This window comes from Euleptes europaea, chromosome 4 (genome assembly GCF_029931775.1).
Source record: "Euleptes europaea isolate rEulEur1 chromosome 4, rEulEur1.hap1, whole genome shotgun sequence".
NCBI lineage: Eukaryota > Metazoa > Chordata > Lepidosauria > Squamata > Sphaerodactylidae > Euleptes > Euleptes europaea.
Window position 1 is genome coordinate 99,215,674 of NC_079315.1, and position 27,323 is coordinate 99,242,996.

Consider the following 27,323-nt stretch of genomic DNA (forward strand, 5'->3'; position numbering starts at 1 on the left):
CTCATTTTACTATAAATATTGGCCCTCTCGCCATTCGTAGTATGTGTGTGTGCTTTGGATCCAACCCCATACCCCTTACTTGCATGTAAAGTCCTTTTGCTTTGCTCCTGAGAGACTCTGATTCGTTTCTTTCTTTCTCAGTGCTGCTTTCACCCAGATATTGCCTCTACTGGATCGGTAAATATTGCCTTAACCCTAATTCTAGAATCCCATCCCTCCTCCCTGTTATTTTCTTAGCTCTTGTGTGCATCGGGTGTGTGTTTTTGCTGTGTATGCTTGAATCTATTTTGTAATTAAAAACTCCATTTATTTCAAAGCCGCTTCTTTAAGAGTTTTCCAAAAGGGACTTATGCCTGTAAATGCTGGGAAAAGATTTTGATAACCCAACCTCTCCATGCTAATTCCCTCAACCAAAAGCAGAGACACTCTAATTAAGGTAACACCATGGGGTTCAGTCCAGCAGACAATTTCTGCTAACAGAAATGGAACAATTTTGCCAGTTCCCCCTGCCTTCTGTAGACCTCTGCTTTCCTTGATTCTCTCCAAGGCATGGTATAGAATGGAGATAAGCAACAAGAGGCATGATCTCTCTCTCTCTCTCTCTCTCTCCTCAGTTTTACCTAAAAGGAAAAGAAGTAATGAATCTTCATGTGTCTTGGTATACATTTTTATTATGTTCTTGTCTCATGCATTTTCTGGAAAAGCAAAGGACCACTGCCAATTTGTCTGTTGAGAGAATCTTTCGGGAAACCAATTTATTCCTTAAGGGCCTCCCCTAGACCATTTGGCTGAATGTGAAGCTCTTACCAGCCCATCTGTGAGGGACTTCTACCAACCATATAACTAGCCATCTGTGAAGGACTTTGGTAATTCTGTACCCTGAACTACAGCTTGGAAAGCAGAGTGTCTTCTCTATGAATACAGAAGTGAGCCATCCTGGTAGAAGTGGAATGGGTTGTTGTTAGGGTTGCCAACCTCCAAGTGGTGGCTGGAGATCTCCTGCTATTAAAACCAATCTCCAGGCGACAGAGATCAGTTGCCATGGAGAAAATGGCTGCTTTGGCAATTGGACTCTATGGCATTGAAGTCCCTCCCCTCCCAAACCCCTCCCTGCTCAGGCTCCACCCCCAAAATCTCCTGGTATTTCCCAACCCGGAGCTGGCAACTCTACCCGGTAATGGTACACAAGTTTAAAGTTTTGTGATGAACATCTTCTTCTTATAAACCTGTCAGTATATCTCTGCAACTGAATATATAACCTTATTTGGAGATAACATCAAAAGTCTAAAAGGCCCATTGTGAATGTGAGGGGGGTCCCCCAATAGTAAAGTAACTGAGACCAGAGAACAGGTAACTAGAAGCATTGCTCCAGTACTGCTCTGAAGGCCAGTGAGGGCTGCCAAGTTCTTAGTGCTCAGCCTTCCTTTTCCGGTCAGACAGGGGCTAGTGGTCACATCTTAACCAGAACTGAACGATATGTGGATTACTGCATGCAAACACTGTCATAAAGTTGTCGCTGAATGACTAATAACCACAAAAGAAGATGCGACTCTGAAAGATGTTTGCACTGACATGCTGGTGGGAAATGGCTCTCTTGGGACAGTGATGGGGTAAGTGGTTAATTTATTTTTACCTTTTAAAAAGTTTATTTTAGTTATCTTTTCTATGATAGTTTATTATTTATTTAAAAAAATTATATCCCCTTTTTCTGCCCTCCTCTGTGCCAGCAAGAGAGCTAATAAATTTAAAACACTCATAATAAAAAATGTCTTAAAAATACTGGAACAAAAAAAAAAGTGAGACAACAAAATACACATACATAAAAAAACAATTAAAAACAGGGCAGGAAGGAGTAAAAGATGTTTACTGTTTTTGTTTTCTGCCATGGCTACATTTCTGGTACTAAATTGCCCTTTCTGAACACACAATAGGTGTCTGACCTGTGGAAAATGCAAAGCAAAAGAAGATTATCTGCTAGCCCTTTTTATTAGACAATTATAAGAAAACATAGAACAAAATGTATTCACTGTAAAGACATTCTCAGTTCAGAGTAATACAACACACCATGTACATTTACACTTATTCAAAGAGCCATAGCACTGACCTGGATGGCCCAGGCTAGCCTGATTTCGTCAGATCTAAGAAGCTAAGCAGAGTCAGCCCTGGTTAGTATTTGGATGGGAGACCACCAAGGAAGTCCAGGGTTGCTGTGCAGAGGAAGACCCTGGCAAGCCACCTCTGTTAGTCTCTTGCCTTGAAAACTCCATAAGGGGTCGCCATAAGTCGGCTGCAACTTGATGGCACTTTACACACACACAAAGAGCCATAATCTACTCAGGTAGTAAGGAATTATGCTTCTATGCAGGTTGACTGGTAATTTCAGTAAAAAAAAATGCTTTCCCTTTCCATGCTACACAGAGAGAGTGTGTGTAGCTATTCCATGTTTCCTCAAATTGAGTGAAGGTAGTCAGAAGATTTTGTCTTTGAAAAAGAAACTCCACCCAATTATTTCTTCCTAGAAGGACAACGGAAATGCTCCTAGTCTACAAGCAACTGTTCAGACTTTTCCCAGTTATCCCAAGGCAGGGAGGACAGGACTTTTCCAGATCTCCCATCAATAATTTAATGTCAAACTACCACAGGCTGATTGTTAACGTCACAGTAGTAGGGGGGACATGCTTCAAGAAACCAAAGTATTTCTTAATTCTCCCTCAAACAGAAATTACTTACTACTCCTGGGCTGTCTCAACTGGCTTATTTCCCTGTGGTGTTTGAAACAACTGAAGGATATGAAAGTGGTGCTTTGCAACTGATTGGCCTCTAGGGTTGCCAGGTCCCTTTTGGCCACCTGTGAGGGATGGTGGGGTAGGGTTGCCAGATCCAGGTTGGGAAACTCCTGAAGATTTGGGGATGGAGCCTGGGGAGGACAGGGACCTCAGTTGGGTACAATGCCACAGAGCCCACCCTCCAAGCCATTCCTTTTCTCCAGGAGAACTGATCTCTGTAGTCTGGAGATGAGGTGTAATTCCAGGGGACCCTCAGTCCCACCTGGAGGCTGGCATCCCTATCGACCTCAGACCCTATATCTAAAGGGGCTATTAACTTGATAATATGAATTCTTCTGTAGGCACAGCTATTAGCTGGATGAGAGAAATCTTCTGGTTCAAATGCTTTCAAATTACTCAGAAGATAGTTTCAGAGGGTAGCTGTGTTGATCTGCAATGGAAGAGCTAGATTTGTGTCTGGTAGCACCTTAGAGAACAACAAGATTTTGGGGTATAAGCTTTTTTGGGAGCTTTGACTCTCAAAAGCTTATACCCCCAAAAACTTGTTAAGGCGCTGTTGGACTCAAATCCAGCTCTTCAAATTACTTAGAACATTTTAAAATAGAATCTGGCTGTGAGCGAATATTTCTTTCCATTTTCAACCAAGCAGATTGTGTAGCTCATGCACATTCCACCCTTATTCTCCCATCATGGGCAGAGCTGAGAAAGGATTTAAACTTGGCTCCCCAATGTCAAAGTTTAACACCGCAGCCACTATGCAATACTGCCTTTTAACATTTTGATTGTCATAATAAAACTATATAGCCTCTAAAAGCCTGGGAATTTGTTCTGAATTGATGCTTCTCTTCTCTTTGTCAGCATTATTATAGTTACGTTGAAATTTGTATATGTGTGTGTGTGTGTGTACAAAATATACCATATAAACGTTGAGCACGACTTTATCTGCTCTGTTAGTATACTTTGGCATATTTCCTCCTCAGGTCTAGACAAGTGGCCCATCTCTTCTAAACAAGGAAAGTAGAAAGAAAAGTGTTGTGGTCTCCTCCTGAACATGTCCTGTTGTCCCATTCAGTTCTTGCAAATACATTTGGAACGCCGTCAGCACCCTTCACAAAGGCTATGAGATTATGATGGTCGGAAACAGAGCATTGTGCAAAAGTAACTAAGTACTGATTGGTGCCATGAATACTTCCAATGTACCCTGCCCTATGACTTTTAACACTACTAAATACTTTGCAGTCCCTCTGTACTCCATAGTGTTGACTGCTGGCCTGCCTCTGAACATTTTATCACTTTTTGCCTTGGCATCCCAGATAAAGAGATCGGTTGTCCTCTCGGTCTATGTCTTGAATCTGGTGTTAGCCAGTCTCTTGCAGACCTTAACTCTCCCTTTTTGGATTGCCTACATTTACCACGATCACCGATGGCGATTGGGGCACGTGACCTGTGTGATAGTTGCCATGGTCTTCATCACCAATTTTTATGCCAAGAATAGCTTCCTGTGCCTCATTGCCATGGGACGCTACATTGGTCTGGTTCACCCTCTGAAGTTCCTTGGACTGCACTCAATGCGCGGCGCCTACATCGTTAGCACTGCCACTTGGCTTCTGGTGGCTGCTGTGTGTGCTGTTGGCTTACGGCTACAGATGAATGGCTCACATCGCCAGCAGGAGCGCTGTCTGGATTGGTCTCAATTAGGCACGGACTACGCACACTTCAAGATGGCCACCCTGAGTCTCTCCTTCTTTACACCTTGCATCCTTATGGGATTCTTCTATTCTAATGTCCTGATTGTAATGAGGAAGGTGGAATCTCTGCGGCAGAGAGTGAAAAGGAAAGTATATGGCTTCATCTTCCTCATCAATGTCTCCTTCTTTCTCCTCTGCATTCCATTTCAAGCAACCTCTTGGTATGTATATTATTGGGAACTGATGCTGGAAGAGGATGCGATATGTGACTTAGAGAGGAGCAGTTTCATTTATTCATATACAACCTGGTGTTTAACCACCCTAGATAACATCTTGAACCCCCTTCTTTACATGCTGCTCCTCAAAGATGCTTGGGCAGAGGTGAAAGATCAGCTCTGCTACTGGGCTCACAGAACAAGAAGTGAATATGAGTTGAAAACACAAGATCTTCCTCCACATTCTACTACTGGCCAGACACAAGACCAACTTGAGGCATAAAAAGTAATCCATTGACTATGTACAAGCAAAACAATGGTTGGCCAGGTTCTAAATCTTCCAAACTAATCTCTGATTTTTTGCAAGGTGGCTCATTTCACCCCTGCTGGATCAGAAAAAATGTGGCCTTTCACACTATTATGGATCCTTCCTAATATCATGGGTATCTTGGGGCAGCAACCCAACCTGTAGCATTCCAAGATTGTTCATACTTAGGAACTGAGGTTTACGGTAATTCAGACAGTCATGGGGAACACAAGAAGACCATCTCACATCTTTAAATCACTGTGTGATTTTGTGTGTGTGTGCTATGTGCAATCTGAGTAAGGCTCATAATGATAGGACATTTTGGAGGTCATTAATTCATAGGGTCACCATGAGTCAGAAGTGACTTGACAGCACTTAACACACACACATACTCATGTGCCAAACATCAGACAGAGGAAGGTGGAGGCAACTGGAAGAGAAGGAAATGGCTAGAAAGTAATGTGAGAATGCGCACGAACGATCAGCTTTCTTCTTCTGCACAACTGTCTGAACACAGGCAAACAATTTGTCAAACATTTGGCAGTACTGTCTGCAACTTGCAAACCAATTCCTTGCTTACGGAATTGCTTGTACTTGGTCGGACTTTGGCAATTCATTAAATTCAGAATTGATACTGAAAGCACGGAAAACAACCAATCATTGCAATTACTTAGATCAGTTCAGAGTTTTCACCCTGACATATATTGATGGGTTTCATTGGACTCGAAAGGCCACAAAACGCAAACGAGAACTTTCCTGTTACTTTGAGTGTATTTTCCTGCCTGCACCTTTGTCCATTGCTACACTGATCCCTGCTTCTGTAATGTCAAGAGTTGACTACTGTGACATGTTTTAAGTTGGGCTGCCATTGAAGAAAATTTGGAGACTTCAGCTGATGCAGAACGCAGGAGCTCACCTGGTTTAGGAGCAAACCTCATTTTGAAGAAAGCTGTGTTGATTTTGGGAGGGGGTTAAGGATGCAAAGCCAGGTTTTGAAAAATAGGCCCAGCTCCTCCACTTCCTTTGTTTGGTACAGTTTTTCCATCATTTTCAGATACTGATTAATGAGCCTTTAACAAAGACTGCAGAGACCCAAATTCAAATCCCTACACAATTATGAAGCTCCCTCTGTGGTAGGTGATCTCCAGCTATTACAACTGATCGCCAGGCATCAGAGATCATTTCACCTAGAGAAAATGGCCGCTTTGGCAGTTGGACTTTATGGAACTGAAGTCCCTCCCCTCTCCAAACCCTGCCCTCCTCATGCTCCACCCCCAAATTCTCCAGGTATTTCCCAACCCAGAGCTGGCAACCCTACTCGATGGCCTTGAGTCAGTTCCTCTCTGTCTCTCAGCCTTATCTATCTCACAGGATTTTTGTGTGGATAACTTGGAGGAGCACACAACGATGTACTCTGCCCGGTGCTCTTTGGCGGAAGCGTGGGATAAAGATGACCAAAAAGTATGCAATACACATGGTCTCACTGTATGGTACTTATATTATGTGATAATGTTTGAAATCGTTCATTTGTTTAAATATCAGCTGATTTAGCTAGAAGAAGAGTTGGCTTTTATACGCCGACTTTCTCTACCACTTAAGGAAGAATCAAACCGGCTTACAATCACCTTCCCTTCCCCTCCCCACAACAGACACCCTGTGAGATAGGTGGGGCTGAGACAACTGTGACCAGCCCAAGGTCATCCAGCTGCCTTCATGTGTAGGAGTGGGGAAACAAATCCAGTTCACCAGATTAGCCTCTACCGTTCATGTGGAGGAGTGGGGAACAATCAAACCCAGTTCTCCGGGTCAGACTCCACCGCTCCAAACCACCGCTCTTAACCCCAAAGCTTCTGCTTAATCAAGGGTTTAAAAGGAAGTGGATTGATTCAAGTATCACTGGAGTTCCAGCTGGCCACTGCTGATTGCAAGCATATCTGCACATTGTCAGAATCTAAAGTCCCAGGCAGACTCTGTGAACATCTTGAGTCAGCCCAGAGAGGGAGGTTAGTACTACACTCATACAATAAGAGTATATCACAGCACATTGGTGACAGGTGACTCTATCCTCCTCATCCAGATCATAAGATCTATCAGTCACCATACCACAGTTTGGCTAGAGTTCAGTTTCATTTGGCCCATGGAGATAGGATGAGTAAGCCCAGAGACTGCAAGATGTGGCTGGATGATGGAGAAAGAGAAAGCTAGTCCCATGTCTATGAATTTCTGTAACTTCAGATAAGAAAGCATCAACATTTTTCACTGACCCCTTCAAATAGTGCTATTGGAAACCTTTCTTTGAAACATTCTGGTTCACAGAAAAACATAGGAGCATCTGTAAAGGGCACTCCTGTTCTTAATTTTGGTTAAAAAAATCCTGTAGGTTTACATTTGAAGTCCAAGTTACAGTAACACATACACTTTACCTTTCTCTGTGTATAGCTGTTTATGCAATAAGATTCAGCCAAAGGTGAGGAAAGAGAGATGTACTGGTCTTAAAAGAAGTACCTTGAAGAAATTTCATATAGCTCAGTGACAAGTCCCAAGAAGGAAAGAGAACCTGAAAATTCAAGCTGAAATAGTAAAGCAGGCTCAGTCTCCAGCAAAACAGATGTCCAATAGTTCCTATGCTTTGAAATAAAAAAGGATGTCAAGGAGGGTTACAATGCTTAAGAAAAGCCAATTGAAAAAACTAAACAATCACAATTGAAAACATCTTTCCATTGCAGAGTCTGCATTTCTCTCCCTCCCATTTTCTCTCTTTAAAATCACGATTCCAGTTTTGAATTTTTCAGTGGGAGCTCCGTGTCTGTGTGTATACCTATAGATTGAAACACATGCTTAAGCCAGTGTGGTGTTGTGATTAGAGCTTCAGTCTAGAATAAGTGGGGGCTCACGAAACTCGCAGGAGAGGAATCCCATCTCCCCCTTACGGGGGAGAATCCCCCGGCCAGGCTTGGCTGTCCACGGCAGGGATGGCTGCCACCATAGAAAGCTGAGCCTGGCCATCCCCAGAGAAGCCCGAGACTTCCTCTGTGGTGGCGGCGTAGGCTGGGAGCCACTCCCAGATCTTCCACCACCTGGCCTGGCAGCTGACCCCAGCTCTCTGTGGTGGTGGCCACCACCATTCTGAAACAGTGTTATCTGTGCATGTGCAAACAATTTTTTTTTAATTGGGGGAGATGTAAACCCACCTTTTTTTAAATTTCAGATTTTTCTGCAGATCTAGGGGTTCCCCTAAGTCTGCAGAAAAACCTGTTGGGGTGAGCGTGTACCCTATCTGTGGATTTAAGTATCCACAGGCAGGGGGCACAGTTCAGAATTAGATATATAGAGATGGTTTGAATCTTGGCATGGGAGCTTGCTGGGTAACCTTGGGCCAGTCACACACACTCTCAGCCTAGCTTACATCATTGGGTTGTTGTTGTGGGGATGATATGGAGAAGGGAAGAACGATATTGTAAGCTGTTTTGGGTCTCCATAGGGGAGAAAAGCAGGATATTCACTCAGCTGTGCAAGCAGTAGCAATTTCCGAAATGAAATAATTTGGAGTGGCCAATGGAATAAAAAGATGTTTTGGAGACAAAATCTTGTTTAAGAAAAACAGTCACAGACACCCATACCACAACATATATATGTAACCCCAATGTTTTCTGTAGGCAATCATCTGCTAAATGTGTATTTGTTGAAGCGGTGCCTCAAAGTGGGCTGTACTGGGTCTGGAGGTCAGTTCCCAGTGTGGTGGCTATGATGTTTCTAGAGATGTTCCTGGGAAATATTTAGAACTGAATTCCCAGGTTCTGGAATGCCCTCTCTTCAAAGTAACCCCAAACTCCAGTGGCATCCATTAGAAATGGTGCTTCAGAGTAGAACGGGATGGAGAAGAACAGAGTTCAGCTCCAGGTGTCTCTGGACTCTGCCCAGAAGGTAGGTGAAATCATGGGATTTTATCTTGTGTCTGTGCACGTGTAAAGGCCCTTTCTGAACGGGCATCAATGCAATGTGGACATATTAATTAAAGTGTAGCCAGCTACAGGATTAATGAATAGAACTAATCAACTTTAAAATATATGATATTTTTTAATGACGTTAATGCATTGGGAGGCCAGTTTTCTACCTCGCTCACAAATTAAAATCTGTGTTCAACACACCAATTGCATAGCATATGCTTGGTTCAGCACTAACTTAGAAGGAAAGAGCACCATCTACTGAATTTCAGTAAGTATCCTTTGTAACACCTGAGTTTTCCTTGGAGATCTTCCATCCAAACAGTGACCTAGCCTCACCCTGCATAGCTTATGATGTATGATGAGATCATTGTCTGATCTCATGGCTGCAGGCCAGATAGGAATACGTGTAATGCTTAATTATGGTGTGCAGTTAAATGTTCCTTTGGTGGGGGGGGGGGAAGCCATCTATAGAGCAGTGTTTTGGTTCAAAATTTATCCATACAAATTCCAGTTTAGAATATTGTGTTGCCTGTGTGGTCAAATTTTAATCAATTTCATTGCAACTTATTTCCCAAAATCATACATTCAATTTCATCAGGTCTTTGACGACATATTCTCCTGTTCTCATTAATACATGGAATTGGTTAATCAGGCCAAATTATGTTGATGATGTGGAATTTTTGCTTATCAGTGAATTGGGAGTTCCAGAAGTCACAGCCTTCAATTTGCAAGACCTGAGCAAGGCTGTCAAAGATAGGACATTTTGGAGGACATTGATTCATAGGATCGCCATGAGTGGGAAGCGACTTGGCTGCACTTAACACACAACACACACACAGGATGTAGTTAATTTCATGTGAGCCTGTACAGACCTAACGACATGAACATCAGCAAAAGTCTTAATGGAAATTGAAGTGATTTAAGTTGCAAAAAATTATTATCCCACTAAAACTGAACATTTATAAATGTCTTTGAGTCCAATGTCAGATTTAATCTCTTTTCTTGAAATCACCGGGACTTGCAAGTGGTCAGCTTGGGCTGCATCATGCCTAAATTCTGAGAATTTCTGAGGTTGAGCATACATGGGTGAAGAACACTGCTGCCCTAGAAGCACATTGGATCAAATCCAATGGTTCTCTTCTGCCAAGTGAACAATGGGGGGGGGAGTCATCTTTCATGGGGAAAAAAGTCATCATAGGAAGAAGGAGTTGGAGGAATTCTTTCACCATCGGAAAGGACTCTTTTCATAAGATTATTTTTCATAATCTTCCTTCTACAGAAGATTCCTATCTTAGTAAAAGGGAACAATTGGATCCAACTCATACTCCTTTGAGAATGTGGCATTAGTCAAGTAGTTCAGGTTCATGTGAATAAATATTTTTCTGCCTTTTAAATCTGAATATATTAAACAAGAATCTACATATAAGAAATAGAGAAATAAAGTGACTTGCAAGGATGGCAGTAAGATCTTGCACCACCAACACTTTTGACTGTGTTCCATCAGCAATTATAGCATAATAGGAGTTAAGACATGGAAAAGCAGATTAGATCATTCAGTCCATCCTTTTGCCAGTGGATGATTGTTTCCTACAGTATCTTGTCTGGCATTCCCTCCTGTCTGGTTTTAAAAATCCTGCAAAGTCAGTTTCCATCACTTGCCCCTGGGAGCCGCTCCACAGAATAATGGATCTTCCTGTTAAGGAACTTTATTCTAAATATTCATAAACCATGACAGTGCTTTGTCTTCCTTCACAAAGTATTATCCCTCTGACACTGATGCGCTTAAATCTAGAGCACTCGGAGGAATTTAACTTACAAGGAAATGATCCTAATAGCAGATAACGTGCTGAAAATTCATCAAAACTGCCTCTGCCTCATAGCAACGACAACAGTTGTGTTCGGGAACTCTGGAGATGGGAAGCATGGTGTAGTGGTTAAGAGCAGCGGACTCTAATCTGGAGAGCCAAGTTTGATCCCCCACACCGCCTCATGAGCGGCAGACTCTAATCTGGAGAACCGGGTTTGATGTTCAAGTACTTGAAGGGCTGTCATATAGAGGAGGGTGCCGAGTTGTTTTCTGTTGCTCAGGAAGGTCGGACCAGAACCAACGGGTTGAAATTAAATCAAAAGAGTTTCCATCTAGACATTAGGAAGAATTTTCTAACAGAGCAGTTCCTCAGTGGAACAGTCTTCCTTGGGAGATCGTAAGCTCTCCTTCCCTGGAGGTTTTTAAGAAGAGGTTAGATGGCCATCTGTCAGCAATGCTGATTCTGTGACCTTAGGCAGATGATGAGAGGGAGGGCATCTTGGCCATCTTCTGGTCACTAAGGGTGTGGAAGGGGGAGGTAGTTGTGAATTTCCTGCATTGTGCAGGGGGTTGGACTTGATGGCCCTGGTGGTCCCTTCCAACTCTATGATTCTATGATTCCTCACTCCTCCACGTGAAGCCTGCTGGGTGACCTTGGGCTAGTCACAGTCCTCTCTGAACTCTCTCAGCTCCACCTACCTCACAAGGTGTCTGTTGCGGGGAGGGGAAGAGAAGGCGATTGTAAGCCACTCTTGAGGCTCCTTAAAGGTAGAGAAAAGCGGGGTATAAAAACCAGCTCTTCTGATGATGATGATGATGATGTTAAGCCACAGAAAGTGGCCAGTTAAAATCCCAACAGGCAAAAATTTTGGTGAATGAATCGATGTCTGATAACTGTTCAATCAAGAAAGCAACCAGACAAGGATGTCCCCTGTCTCCATTATTATTTTTGTTGGTGTTGGAATCACTATGTTGTAAGCTAAGGAGTATGGAGGACATTTGTGGATTAAAAATTAAAAAACATGAATTCAAATTGAGAGCATTCGCGGATGACCTTCTGTTAATTTTGGAGAACCCAACACAATCAATGAAGATACTGCTGGAAACTTTGGACGACTTTGGAAGTGTATCGGGGTTTAAAGTTAACCAAGAAAAAACAAAGACAATATTTAAGAATCTACCAGAAACAGAACAGCAGGAATTTATATCATATACAGGTTGGGAGAAGGCTAATAAGGTCAAATATTTGGGAATCTGGATCTCTGCGAAGAACAAAGAATTGATAACTAATAACTATCTTAAATTATGGGATAAAATAAAAACTGACATGATCATTTGGTCAAATAAAAAGCTATCACTTTTGGAACGTATATCAACAGTCCAAATGAATATTTTACCAAGGATGCTTTTCTTATTCCAAAATTTGCCTAAAATATCACATGTTAAATATTTTGATACTTGGAGGAAAGATGTATTAAATTTCATCTGGCAAGGGAAAAAGCCGAGGATTGCTTACAAACACTTGGCGGACTCTAAAGTTAGAGGAGGTTTAGCATTACCTAATTTTCAACTCTATGCTGAAGCGGCCGCTTTAGTATGGCTAAAGGACTGGATGAACTTATCTAACTCGCGTTTGTTAGATCTTGAAGGTTTTAACAATATAAGTGGATGGCATGGCTATTTGTGGTATGGTAAAATCAAGATACAAGCATCATTTCGTAACCATATAATCAGGTCCTCCTTATTTCATATTTGGATGAGATATAAACATATTCTTGAACCAGTAACACCGATGTGGATATCACCTCAAGAAATGTTGACATTACGCCCACTTAGACTGGACAAATTTATCACCTACCAAGAGTTAATTAACTGGGAAGGGGAAAAAAGCTCACTAAAAGACTTTCAGTTACTTAAAGATGATTTACAATGGCTTCAATATCATCAAATTAAATCAGTATTTACACAAGATATGAAGAACGGATTTTCTAAAGAAAAATCGCCTTTTCACAGGATGTTATTAGATAATAACACTCAACTGATCTCTAAAATGTATAATCTTCTTTTAACAATTTATTGTGAGCAGGAAATAATTAAACCAACAATGATTAACTGGGCTCAAACTGTGGGACATGATATTGCCTTAAACAAATGGGAAAGATTATGGGCGAAAGACCTGAAAGGAATAAATGCGCAGTCAATTCGAGAAAATATATATAAAATGATGTATAGATGGCATTTAACACCTAAGAAGATTGCAAGGATTTATAAAGTGACAACCCCTAAATGTTGGAAATGTAATAAAGAAATTGGTTCTTTTTATCATATGTGGTGGACCTGTGATAAAGCTAAGGAGTTTTGGGATATGATTTATAATGAAGTAAGACTGATAGTACAAAAAAATATACCCAAGACACCAGAAATGATGCTACTAAGCATGATACCTGATGACTTGTTAACACAAAGGACTTTTCTGATTTATGCTACAACAGCGGCAAGATTGCTCTTTGCAGCGAAATGGAAAGGGGCAGAAATCCCAGGGAAAAAAGACTGGATCTTGAAAATGTTTGAACTGGTGGAAATGGCAAAACTTACAGCCATTTTAAATCAAAAAGACAATGCACGATTTATGGGGGAATGGGAGGCTTGGATGAAATATTGTGAATATGAATTAGGACTGGGGAAAATGGAAGACTACCTTTTAATCTGATCTAAACGATACTATTAATATCAAGAACTATAATTAATTATACTAATAGAATATGTTATATGAAATTTAACTGAGATATAAGAAGATCAGACCAATCACGACGGGTTAGAATACTTTATTAAGAGGCGGACGGAGGTGATGGGGAAGTAAATTTTTTTTCCATTATTTGGTAGTTTATAACGTATATAAGAAATTACAACAACATCTAGTTAGGATTTAGAATTACATGTTACCATTATTGTTGTTTGTTAATATGGGAAATTTGTATTATAAAATCCAATAAAATTTAAATAAAAAAAAACACCATCCAAGGCCAGTGTGGAAGACGCCCAAAAGACTAATCCCACTTGTTCCTGAGCGGAGTGCCACATGATAATGATGAATTGATGATGATGATGATGATGATTCATGGGTTGAATCTGAACTTTTATTCAGGGAAGCAGATTTTGTATTAGATCTTTCCCCTTCTGTCAAAAGCTCCCTACATGCCAGGTCCCTCTTCACCACCAGTGGGAGGTTTTTGGGGCGGAGCCTGAGGAGGATGGAGTTTGGAGAGGGGAGGGACTTCAATGCCATAGAGTCCATTTGCCGAAGTGGCCATTTTCTCCAGGTGGACTGATCTCTATCGTCTGGAGATCAGTTGTAATAGCTTCGGCCATTGGACTCTACGGCATTGAAGTCCCTCCCCTCTCCAAACCCCACCCTCCTCAGGCTCCGCCCAAAAAACCTCCTACCAGTGGGGAAGAGGGACCTGGCAACCCTACCCTCAATTAAAAGCCTCCCCTGTGCAAGTAGAAGATGTAGGTCTACATGTAGGGTTGGCAACTGCCAGGTAGTAGCAGATCTCCTGCTAATTCAACTGATCTCCAGCTGATAGAGATCAGATCACCTGGAGAAAAATGGCTGCTTTGGCAATTGAACTCTATGGCATTGAAGTCCTCTCCCCAAACCCCGCCCTCTCCAGGCTCTGCCCTCAAAATCTCCCACCTGTTGTGGGAGCAACCCTAGTCTACATGCATTCAGATCATACGCACATACAGCACTGTGCTTACTTTCAGGTGAACATGTGCGAGCAGGGTAGGGACCATGCGCTTGGTTGGGCAGGAAGTCGGGCAACGTACTTACTATTGCTCTTTGTAGACCATTCTTTATGTCATATGCACAGAGCAATATAGTCGAGGCTGTATCTGCAGCAGTTCTGCTCTGTGCACCCCCATTTTTGGAGGTCAGGTGAGTGTCTGCACAGGCAGGATGCAGCAGACCACTACAAAAGCATCAGACCACAAATTCCAGAACGGCTCAGCAACTGTAGCAGCAAAGAGACCCAAGAGCTGTGTGTGGGTGCATTCGGGGTCTCAGTGGGTTCTGTAGCATGAACTTTCGCAGGTGCACCTGCAGCTGGCGTGTGTCAGGCAAAGTGGATGGTGGCCTCAAAATGTCAAGTCACACTAAACAGCTGCATTCATAACCATTTGTCTGGTTCTGCCAGGCAAACTCCCACCCATATTGCTCCATCCCTACCAGTGCTCAAATGACCACATGAACACATGAAGCTGCCTTACACTGAATCAAACCCTTGGTCCATTGAAGTCAGTACTGTCTATTCAGACTCACAGCGGCTCTCCAGGGTCTCAGGCGGAGGTCTTTCACATCACCTACTTGCCTAGTCCCTTTAACTGGAGATGCCGGGGATTGAACCTGGGACCTTCTGCATGCCAAGCGGACGCTCTACCACTGAGCTACGGCCCCTCCCCTAAGGGAATGGGGGGTGCCAGTTGACGTTGCAATGCCCCTTCTGGGGACTTCCTACAGTGACTTTGATCAACTCATCCCTTCACAGTGCCCCACCCCCCAAAATCTCCCAGGCAGAGGGCCGCCTGCCAACCCCATTTACAACACTGACAATACTCTGGCTTTGACCCATAGCTTTGCAGCTTTGCAATGAGCACAGAAAGCTCTATGTGAGGACCGAGTTGCCGTCCAGTTCAGAACTGGCCCTCTTAGCCACCGGAAGAAGGTTTTGGGGTGGAGCCTGAGAAGGGCGGGGTTTGGGGAGGGGAGGGACTTCAGTGCCATTGAGTCCAATGGCCAAAGCGGCCATTTTCTCCAGGGGAACTGATCTCAATCGGCTGGAGATCAGTTGTAACAGCAGGAGATCTTCAGCTAATTCCTGGAGGCTGGCACTCCCCTAATGGAGCAGTACAAACTCATGTAGAGTACTGGAGTCTCTGTTGTACCAGAGAAACTCAGCTGGGGAATTTCAGAGCACAGCTGAGTGTAAAAACAGGCAGGAGTGCAGATGGATTATATGATAAATATTCAGTATGGCTCTATGGTAATAGACTCAAAGGCTTCTGGGCTCAGGATGAATACAAATGCCAAATTTCAAACAATTATGTCAGTCCAGACTTGCACTTCGGTTACATTCAGTTTCATTTTACTTTTGTCCCCCGCTCTCCCAGGAGTTAATTCGGGGGCATTTCCTGTTCATGCATGCTTTCCTCCTGCTCTGGTTTTTCAATCTTTACTTTCAGAATTAACTATGATTTTGCACAAATGTACCAATGTACTGTTCCTAGAAATGCAGTGTCGACACCACCACAACAAAGCTGGTGGGGAAGAGAAACAAAAGCAAAATTGTGTAATGGGGGGTGGTTCTAAGATTATGAAATTGTTAGTTTCAATTTCTAATTGAATTAACTGAGCAAGGACAGTAGACAAGCTGAAGAGGAGTGGGTTGCAGACTGTAAATCTAGAAGGGGAAAAAAGAAAACCAGAGAAAGGGGGCTGTGGGTGTCTTCTGTCCAAATTAGTTATGGAACATCTTAGGCTATTTATGCATGGGAGTTTTACCTGAGGTTCGTTGCTGGCTGGACCCACACTTTCCAGTTGGGAATCTCCAAACTCAGATCAAGTCCTGCCCCTTTAAATGCTGCTTTGTAATTGGCTTACTTTGCAGTGCTCACTGTGAGAGAAGACCCCCCCCAAAAAAAACCCAACTGCTGCATAAATAGGGTTGCCAACTGCCAGGTAGTAGCAGGAGATCTCCTGCTAATTCATCTGATCTCCAGCCGATAGAGATCAGATCACCTGGAGAAAAATGGCCACTTTGGCAATTGAACTCTATGGCATTGAAGTCCCTCCCCTACCCAAACCCCGCCCTCCTCAGGCTCCACCCCAAAAATCTCCCGACGGTGGTGAAGAGGGAGCTGGCAACCCTACTCATAAAAAAGCATTTTAAGAACAAAAACCGGAGCAATCTGAAAAAAGAGGGGGGAGCCATCCAAGCCTCGGTTTAAAAAGCCTTTCTTTTTCTCAGAAAGAGCTCCAAGAAAGCAGGAAGCAGGAAGTATTTGAATCCCCGCCTCTTTACATGCTGCTTTGTGATTGGCTATGAGGGAAGGCAAGCTTCTGTGTCCAGTGCTTTGCCTTCTGCACGGAGATTTCAGCCGGGCTGAACTCAGGGGAGAGGGAAGAGTCAGTTTAAGAGAGGAATGGGAAGACCCGGACATTGCTGGCAGTGAGATCACTTCTAATGGATGGAAAACTCATGCAGAACTACAAGGAACAACGGAGTCAGACATGAGTCTAAGTACCCATGCATAAATGACCGTAGACCTCTTTCATAAGGTACAAGAAACCCAGAAAGATAGTACTAAGCATAAGCTTAAGAGGAATATGGTAACCGTAGGGTTGCCAGGTCCCTCTTCGCTACCGGCGGGAGGTTTTTGGGGTGGAGCCTGAGGAGGGCGCGGTTTGGGGAGGGGAGGGACTTCAATGCCATAGAGTGCAATTGCCAAAGTGGCCATTTTCTCCAGGTGAACTGATTTCTATCGTCTGGAGATCAGTTGTAATAGCAGGAGATCTTCTGCTATTACTTGGAGGCTGGCAATCCTAGGAAGCAGATTATGGGATATCAAGTGGCCTGCATTTCCTTGGGTATGAAAAATCAATAGTAAATCATCACGATGGTGGGGGATCACAATTCCTGTCTGGTATTACCAATATAGAATACTATCAAATGTTTGACATCCTATTTTTCCTGAGTTAAAATTGAATACTTTTGAGGAAACCTCTTCCATAAAAGTGGATACTTCTTTTATTTAATCTTTGGACAGACTTTTGTGGGGCTTTTACCCTATTGCTTTTCCGTTTGAATGTTTTGTTTTGTTTTGTTGCAAGTGTGTTGCGAAGTGAAAGGAATGTGCAAACCGGTATGAACTAGTAAAGCATATGACACAATTTCTGGCTGGACTGCAATCATAATTGGATGAGCTGATGATCCACCCACAGAAAGAACACAAATCCTTTAACAAGAGATTCAGGAGGGTTCGCCGGGCCAACTTAGCAACAAACTTCCTCTGTAAACACACCTTATCTCAGGAAATGCAAACCCTTCAGTGCCCGGATTTCAATTAGCTTTGTCAAAGCTTTTCAGAAATGCAGAGGTTTTCATACTCGGTTCAACTTATGATGAAAGGTGATTGCTTTTACAGATCTGACTTGGTGGAAAGATGGAAACAAGCTTTGCCAGACGGGATTACATGGGTGAAAAGCAGTACTTTGACATTGCGTGTGTCTCATCCCTCTCTATACGTTTTTTTGGGGAGTGTGTGTCACCTCCTGTAAAGATTTGTCTGCATTTGTCTGTAAAAGCCCCAACGTTAGATCATAGAACCTTGTTTGTATAAACTTCAATCTACTCTTCACGCAGAAACTTCAACATTTCCAAACATACAGATGCTTGCCGCCATCCATGTCGTTTCCGAAATGTTCTGCACAGTGTCTTCTTTCATTCCGCTAAGCTTGCAATTGTTCAAATCTTTCAAAACTTTGTTTTGACATCTCAGCTTCATGGCTGGCATCGCAATTCCATGCAACGTTAATTGGAGCGCAAATCCCACCAAGACAACAAACGTCTTTTAGAAATACTACTGCGGAAGCAGGTTCAGTTCTGTGAAAGCTGCGATCCTGTGTCTAGTTAGCAATGCGTTAACTCCTAAGAGTGTTTGTGGATTTTAGAAACGTGTGCCACTTTGGAAGACCAGGCAATTAGGGTGACAACCATTTAGAAATATATATTAATAATAATATCCCTAAGAGAGCCAGCATGGTGTAGTGGCTAAGAGTGGTGGACTCTAATCTGGAGAACCGGGTTTGATTCCCCACTGCTCCATATGAAGCCTGCTGGGTGACTTTGGGCTAGTCACAGTTCTCTTAGAGCTCTCTCAGCCTCACCTACCTCACAAGGTGTCTGTTGTGGGGAGAGGAAGGGAAGGAGATTCTAAGCCGGTTTTATTCTCCTTAAAAGGTAGAGGAAATTGGCATAGAAAAAACAACTCTTCTCCTCCTCCTCCTCCTCATACCTGCAGGAAACTGTGTGCATGATTACAGTATAGGCCAACTTCAGTCTGCTTCAGTTTAGAGCTGCCACCAAATTGTGCTTAAAACAGGAGCTCTCAGCCTGTGGGCCAGGACCCAAAGTGGGTTGTCACTCTCTCTCAAGTGGGTGTAGGGTTGCCAGGTTCCCCTTCACCACCGGTGGGAGATTTTTGGGATGGAGCCTGAGGAGGGCGGAGTTTGGAGAGGGGAAGGATTTCAACGCCATAGAGTCCAATTGTCAAAGTGGCCTTAGGGCTGTGGCTGTGGCTCAGTGGTAGAGCCTCTGCTTGGCATGCAGAAGGTCCCAGGTTCAATCCCCGGCATCTCCAGTTAAAGGAACCAGGCAAGTAGGTGATGTGAAAGACCTCTGCCTGAGACCCTGGAGAGCCGCTGCCGGTCTGAATAGACAATACTGACTTTGATGGACCAAGGGTCTGATTCAGTATAAGGCAGCTTCATGTGTTCATCGAGGAGCTCCAATCATGGACGGACCCATAAGATTAGCAAGCTGTCTCAAGAGTTTTGCACGTCTTTGCTTCAGCATCTCTTAGTTGTTAAGCTGAACAATTTAGCCAACATTCTGATCAGTTGAAATTAGGTTCAGTACCAGTACTCTGTTTTTATTATTTCATTAAAAAAATTCTCTGGGAAAAAATCCATGAAATGAAATAGAAATTGCTATCTCTCTATTAATATGATTTTTTTTTTTTTGAAATCAGGACAACATGGAACAAACATCAGGAACTAGTTTTAGAAATGCATTATGTCAAAGTTTGCTGCAGCCTTAACATAACGTAATACTGTATTCCACCCCCACCCCCCCGCCCGGCAAGGCAGAAGGCAATGTCTGCCTAATGTGAACCTCAGAATAGAGCCCGGTCTAAAATATGTGATATGCCTGCACAAGTAACAACATGTAAGAGATGTCTAGGTTTAGACTCTTTTTACAACTGAATTTATACAGGCATAAAGGCTGAATTTATATGGGCATGAAGTAACACCTATTTTTTAATCTTCAAAGAGGAAATCCGTGTGCATAATTGGAACAAGTCTTTATGGTGCTTGCTATAAATGGCCACCAGATGTATTTTTTAAAAAGCACACACACGCAGACAAGTGTAAGGTTTTCCGAGATGGTGACATTTGCAATACCAGACATACTTTGAGGCAAAATAAAGGGCCATTTCACACATTACCAAAAGAAGGGAGGGGGTTTCCACCAAAGTTGGATGCAAATCTCTAAGCATCTTTCTAAACTGAATTTCAGGGGTTCTGATTTGCGCCAGTGCTATATGAAGATGAGACAATATGTTTCATTCCCTCCCCTCACCCATTGAAATCTTTTCTTCTTCCTTATGCTCATATTCAGGCATCTAACAATTTTTCTTTCCATGTCTAATCAGAGCATGGGGAAAGAGTGGTTTCAATAGGTGAAACTGTAAAGGAGTGGAGAAGTTAGATTCCCTCTCCCCGTTACTTGTGTCCCTGATCCAAAACAGGAAACATACAATTTAGCTTTGAAAGATGATCTATGCTAGGAATGCTCAGAATTTTAAAACTCATATCCCCCGCACTTTCTACAAAATTAATATAAAATGAATTCATATAAAAGTCCACAGAATTCATATAAAATACATAATCCCAATTAAAACCAGGAACAAACAATATAAACCCTAAAAATCAGTACAGAAAACTAAAAGTTCAGTGGATGGAGCAGCTAACAGCTAAGGAACCAAGCTATGGAAGCTCACTGAAATGAAGAAGCTTCACACCCCTTTTGAAAGTTGCCAAATAAGAAGGTGACTGAACCCCCACAGGGAATCTGTTCTGAGGGGAGGGGTGGCCATTGCAAAGGAACATGCAGCTGATGGGTTTACTTGTATGATCAAGGGTTTAGAGCAACTGCCCTATGAGGAGCGGTTAAAACTCTTAGGGCTGTTTAGCTTGGAAAGAAGGCGGTTAAGGGGAGACACGATAGAGGCCTATAACATTATGCATGGTTTGGAGAGAGTGGACAGGGAGAAGCTTTTCTCCCTCTCTCATAAGAGTGGAACGCGGGGTCATCTGCTGAAGCTGGAGGGTGACAGATTCAAAACCGATAAAAGGAAGTATTTCTTCACACAACACATAGTTAAATTGTGGATCTCCCTGCCCAAAATGTGGTGATGGCTGCCAACTTGGAAGGCTTTAAGAGGGGAGTGGACATGTTCATGGAGGAGAGGGGTATCCATGGCTACTAGTAAAAATGAATACTAGTCATGATGCATATCTATTCTCTCCAGGACCAGAGAAGCATGCCTTATTAGATGCTGTGGAACACAGGCAGGATGGTGCTGCTGCAGTCATCCTGTTTGTTGTGGGCTTCCTAGAGGTACCTGGTTGGCCACTGTGTGAACAGACTGTTGGATTTGATGGGCCTTGGTCTGATCCAGCATGGCTTTTCTTATGTGCTTATGTTCTTATGGGGCAGCTAGCCACAGTTGCTGGGATGTTCCATGGTGATTCATTGGTTTGTAGTTGGAGAGGCAGCAATTTAAGTATGTAGAACCTGGGTCATGAAAGGTTTTAAAACTAAGAACCAGCACTTGAGCTAAGCATGAAATGAATCAGGCATATGTGATATATCCACCCTATCAACTGTCCGTGGCTCCTCAGGACATTCATCTTGGATCCATTAAAACAGGTATTCCAGGAGGTCTTTAATAAATCCATTCTATTGCCAGACTTTCTATTGTTCTGTAGGCATATAATTCTCCTCAGGTTGCTATGTAACCATCCCTCATTTTTGTTCAAGGTGTTTCCAATAAAACAAATAAATACATGAAATTGTGGTCTGGTTTCATCCTTTCTTAATGTGCTCCATCTGGGACAAGGAGAAACTTTTCAGGAGCCACCAACCTTGCGCACCTTGACATAATCTGAAAGAGTTGCTGGAGAAAATCATGAGCTCATTTAGAGAGGCCAGGTGACCCATATTAAAACTGAACCCAGACAGAGGAAGAGGAAACAGTTAACAACAATCTTCTTGAGCTATAACCGGAAAGCAGGGCAAAGAGTGTGCCACTGTGAAATCCTGAGTAATTGGGGTAAGACACTGAACGTTGGAGGGCTTTTGTGCTGTGCCAATGAAATCCTGGGCAACATCCCTCAGGGGCAGGAGCCTTTGACAAATTAATTTGGGGGAGAAATCAACAGCATTTTCCTGAACGTGTATTTGGTTGCAAAAGAAGTTTATACTTGTCTGGTCTGAGTTTTTCTGTTCAGAGGGAGGGATGAATGGTATTGGGTCTAGCAATTTGAGAGGAGCAAAAAACCAAAAGTGATTTTTTAAAAAAAGTTTTTAATCGACTGGAATTTTGTGAAACAGTGTATCAGGGAGAAAATGGTAAAACAATCAATTAAATAAAGCGAGAGAGGACCAGGGTTGCTGGAAATGAGAATGAGACTTTCATGCAAATGTTAAGTTAATGTTAAGTCTTCAGTTAACTGGTATCATAAAGGATAAAATAAACTTACAACAAGAAGAGCAAGCGTAATGTAAATATGTTCCTTTAATGAGATGATAGTGGAGTAGTTTGAGATGAGTTATTCCTAAAGACCAGGAACAGATGCTCAACATTGTGAAAACATCCTGCCTCAGTTTGTCCTGCAGCCTGATGTAACTGAGATGTGATTTTGTCCATGAGGACAAAAGAAAAGTGAGGCTTGAAAGTTGGCAATATTGTTGGGTTGCCTCACAACAGTCACTAGGGGCATTCATTTTTAAAAGCTGTAGGCATTCCTTTCATTTGGGGGAGTTTAACCGCCCATGTATTTTATTTTTAAGATTTTACATTTTTCTGCAAACCTGGGTCTTTTCTCAGGTTTCAGAAAGATCTGTCTTGTTTATGGATGACCCCAGTCTCCAGATGTGTCTACATATGGTGCCATGTTGAGAATTTTTCACTCAATCTGACCCAATTTCTCTCCATATTACAGTCCCCATCTCACATAGCTTTTGCCCATATATGCCCCATGGTCCCCAGCATAGCTTTTTGGTTGGTCGAAGGGAACCCCCTCCTCCTTTTTTCATCAAGGGAAAAACTGACTGGATCCAACCCTATATCTTTTGTACAAGTTCTGTTAGTATGGACTAAATCCTCAAAACTTGATAATGGTGAATTCTGACACCCCAGATTCATGGGGGTGGGGTGTTTATTCCCAATAAAATGGGATTCAGAACCATGTTTAGAATCTCAGTTTGTGAGGAAAAACCCAGACCTCAATATTTTAAACCATCTGAATTTAGACATCACATAAGACAGTAGTTAGACTGAAGACTCCCTAAACTTTGTGTGTGAGGAGGAATTGGGGAAGGCACAAGCCCATCATGTAATGTGATGTGATGCTTGAGTACAGCAATTAACTGTAATTCACAAAATGGGGCTTTCTTTCTGCAGCACCAAATAAAATCTTTAGTATACAGATAAGGTCTGCAAGAAAAGTACAGGCATTTTTTCAACTTGCAATATATCCTATAAGAGAAGGTCAGCGAAGGTCAGCGAAGGTCAGAGGATTCAGGCAACCTGCTAAATAATTTTGAAGTCTTTGTGCATTACTAAAAAACCCCACCATTGTTTATTCCAAAATACACAGGACAAAACAAAGATAAAACAAAAACCAACCTCAAAACTTGGGTGGATGTTTGTTCTTTAAGCTGCACATCTTCTAAAACACTCTGTTTTCACTTAGAACAGGACGAGGGGTAACTGTGAAACAATTACACACAAAAGTATACCAGATGCAAACAGAGAACTATGGCATTATTTGCCATATTTTTCAAATTACTTTAATTTCTTCATCAATAAGGAACACTCATCCTAGCATTCCCTATGGTGGGATTAGCAAAGTAGAGAGGGAGAAGTAAAAGAAGAGATTTTCCACAGCTTCTAAACTAATAATTTTCCCCTCCTAAGAGTGCATTGCCCAGGCTAGCCTGATCTCGTTAGATCTCAGAAGCTAAGCAGGGTTGGTCCTGGCTAGTACTTGGATGGGAGACCACCAAGGAATACTGGGGTCATTATGCAGAGGAAGGCACTGGCAAACCACCTCTGTTAGCCTCTTGCCTTGAAAACCCTACTGGGTTGCCATAAGTCGGCTGCAACTTAGCGGCACTTTACACACACAAGAGTGCATTGCAAGAGAAAATGCACTGTTGGCTTAACTTGAGATGTGTTTTAGAAGTATTTGCCATGCAACATCAAATTTGGTTTTTAGTTTGGGAGGAATCATGTCTCAGTGGCAGAGCATCTGCTCTGCATATAGATGGTCCCAAGCTCAACCCTCAGAATCTCCAATTTTAAAAAAAAGGATCAAGTAAGAATGGAAATAAAAGACCTATGCCAGAGACCCTGGAGAACTGTTGCCAGCCAGAGTAGACAATACTGACCTCACTAGGCCAATGGCATGACTCAGTGTAAGGCTGTAGTTTCATATATTCATGTGAACGATGGACTTAAGAGAAGGTAGGAGCACCTGAACCTGCTCAAGGGGAGAAACTGAGTGTCAAGAGTAGAAATGAAAACATTATGTGGCCTCCTATTTCTTTTAAAAGCAATCCCATGGGGAATATGCCAGTGGTAGCCTAGCAACACAACATGGGTTCTTCTTACTGTGGCACATATATTGGATCCCATCAAAATCTCCATCCCTAGAAGTAGTTCCATGCACATAAGTGAGGCTTCTTCACCGCCTTCCTCCTGTAGCAGCTTGAAATGCTCCCTCCGGTTGCTGTTCCTAGGACACTGGGAACTCTAGAAACAAGGGGATTGAAGGATTGCCATGGGAGGGGGGAATTGGCAGCCCCTCTCCTGCATGCACAGATCTTTTTGGCAGGATGCAGGATCCACCTTTTCTCCTGCACAGGCCCCAGATGTGCAAATGATCACTATCAGAGGAGACCAGAAGGATACAGGATGGGAGGGCAACAGGGGAAAGAGCGGGGAAAGAAAGGGCGTAGCACAGTGCTGTTTCCAGACTGCTGTGTGCCCTTGGGCAAGAAACCTTCAAGGGACCATGTCCTGGCTAAGAAGCCTGTCCTTCCCAAGTTAACATCAAGATTCTAGGGAACTGTTTCAGTTCACACAGAAACGGAAACTAACAGAATCCAGCCTGAACCGAGTGTGTTCCCTAGACTGTGCCTCAGAATATGCTGCAATACACAGAGGTTCCTTGGCAGACAACTCAATATGTAAAGGCTTCCCTTGAGGTAGAAAGTTTGAAAGCCTCTGCTCTAGTATGTTGTGAATCTGAATTATGGTGCAGGCTGCTCAGTATGATCAAAACAAACACAGTGAATAACTAACGCACATTGCCTGGGTTTTCCTACCCTGTATTATCCTTTTAACCCAAGTACAAAACCAATTTCAGAATCCAGTTTTTCTTTCTTTTCTTTGTAAGTTTACAAGTCATAACAACCAACTGGTGTAATAATTCTTAAACTACAAATGTATGGGGGAACTTCAAGTTTGCTAACTCTAAGAAGCATTATCTGAAAATACTCAGAACTGAATGTTTTCAACTTTGCTGTCACTCTGGAATCATTTATAGTTCCCAAATTTTAGAAGCCAGTTTTGTTTTCTGCAACATATTCAGAAGAAACTGCTTCTTTCAGTCACATAGTCCATTTGTTACCTGAAGCTCCAGGTAGATTTTTACAAGGCATGCGTATGACAAACTTTTCGATTCATTTTTCTTTTCTACTGTTGATTGTCCCTCACCATGGCTGGTTTTTGTTTTGTTCTGTTCTGTTTTGTGTCTTCCCTGCCATTCACATGTAAAGCATGAGAAATGTGTTTGTATTTGTTCTGTTTTTAAATTTTTTATCTGCCTTAGGGGTAAGCACCATTTTTCGGTATTTTTCAGATTTGGGTTTATTGGATCAGACAATTTTTGGAAAAGCTGAAAAAAGCCGAATACCCATACTGGTATGGGTTTCCCCCAGCTTTTTTTCAGATATCTGAAAATTTTCAGCTCCATTAAAGCCTATGGGAAATTTTTGGGGCCTTGGGGGGGGGGAGCTGGGGCTGAGCTGTAATTCCAAGAGATCCTCAGGTCCCACCTGGAAGCTGGCATTCCAAGTTTTCTGCCTGCTGCTAGATTTGCCAGCCTCCACTTTGGGCCTGGAGTTCTTCCTGAATTACAATTTATCTCCAGATTAAAGAGAACAGTTCCCCTGGAGAAAATGACACCTTTGAAGGGCAGTCTCTATTGTTTCACATCTTCCGAAACATCCTTCCCCAGGCACTGCCCCAAGTCACCAGGAATTTCCCATGTGTCAGACTCCAGGACCTCATTGCATCTCAGGAATAATAAACTTCGCTCCAGACATTACAGAGAGTTTAAAAGTTTTATTAAGAAAGCAAACGAGTACAGTGGTCTATACAACTTAAGGTTAGAATAATGACGGGGATTTTACAGATCAGCTTTATAGGATGCACACACTAGAATTGTTTACACGTCATGGCTTTGAAATGCAAAACAACAGAGTTCTCTCAAACTTCAAGGGAGAGAGGGTTTCGGCAAAATCACACCTTGAGATCAGATCAGATTTACAATAGGAAGGCTACTTTGAAATGGAGACATCGGAGCTTCTGGCCATAGCACCTTTCTCCCAAACTGAAGAGACTTTCCCACGGGACCAGGAGGTGGGGGGGGGGGAGGACACGGAGCTTGCTATCCGGGGCTCGATTGCGAGCCTTCGCTGACACCATGCCAGAGTTGGAAACCCTACCTGCTTCCCTCCTGCTCTGAGCTTCTAGCCTTTGGCTTAAGTCCTGGCAAGTGACCTCAAGGACTCTGGACTGGAGAACAAGCTGTAAGGTCTAGGTTCAGGTACAGCCAGATACGGGACAATTCAAACCAGCTCATACATGTCTAGGATGAGTAAAATGAAACATCTACTGCACACACGACTATAGATTGTGTCTATTAATGCAGCACAATGATTTCGCAGATGCAAAGCATTCCACACACAGCATTTCCCACAGGTCATGCTGCCCGAGATATACATACAATCACTTTCTGAAGGCAACTGTAAGAACAGCCCACACTCATCACTCCACAGCACACCACACTGATCTTCCTTCGCTCTGTTGGCTTATTGACAAAGCATTTTGGCAGCAGCCCTGCTGGGAGACCTTCCTTAGACATCGCTTGCCCACCTGAGACTGAGCGGCTCTCTTGTTTACTCATCAGCTTACCTAGAACTCCATACCCCCCTTAGTTGGCCCAGGTTATTAAGTTCAGCTTGTATGGGATAATGCTTATCTTGGCACAACTGTGAAAATGGTGGATGTAGCAGAGCCTAGAAGTTTCCTTCTACCTTTTGGTGCTAGCATGAGCACTAAACTATGGTGGACTCCATCTTCCTGTCAATCATGTCACCATGGCCTGCAGTGCACGCTCTGTGCCACTGTTCCATTCAAAACCGAACAAGTAGCA

General features: G+C 42.8%; 1 protein-coding gene across 1 annotated transcript; it reads left to right on the forward strand.

The window, feature by feature from the left end:
- Nucleotides 1–3,967: 3,967 nt before the first annotated feature.
- LOC130477053 (probable G-protein coupled receptor 132) lies at nucleotides 3,968–4,972 on the forward strand. The gene has a single exon (XM_056849046.1). The coding sequence runs from the start codon at nucleotides 3,968–3,970 to the stop codon at nucleotides 4,970–4,972; it is 1,005 nt and encodes a 334-aa protein (XP_056705024.1).
- Nucleotides 4,973–27,323: the final 22,351 nt, after the last annotated feature.

Coding starts and splice junctions, on each gene's coding strand:
- LOC130477053 (XM_056849046.1), top strand. CDS start 3,968: ATGAATACTTCCAATGTACCCTGCCCTATGACTTTTAACACTACTAAA.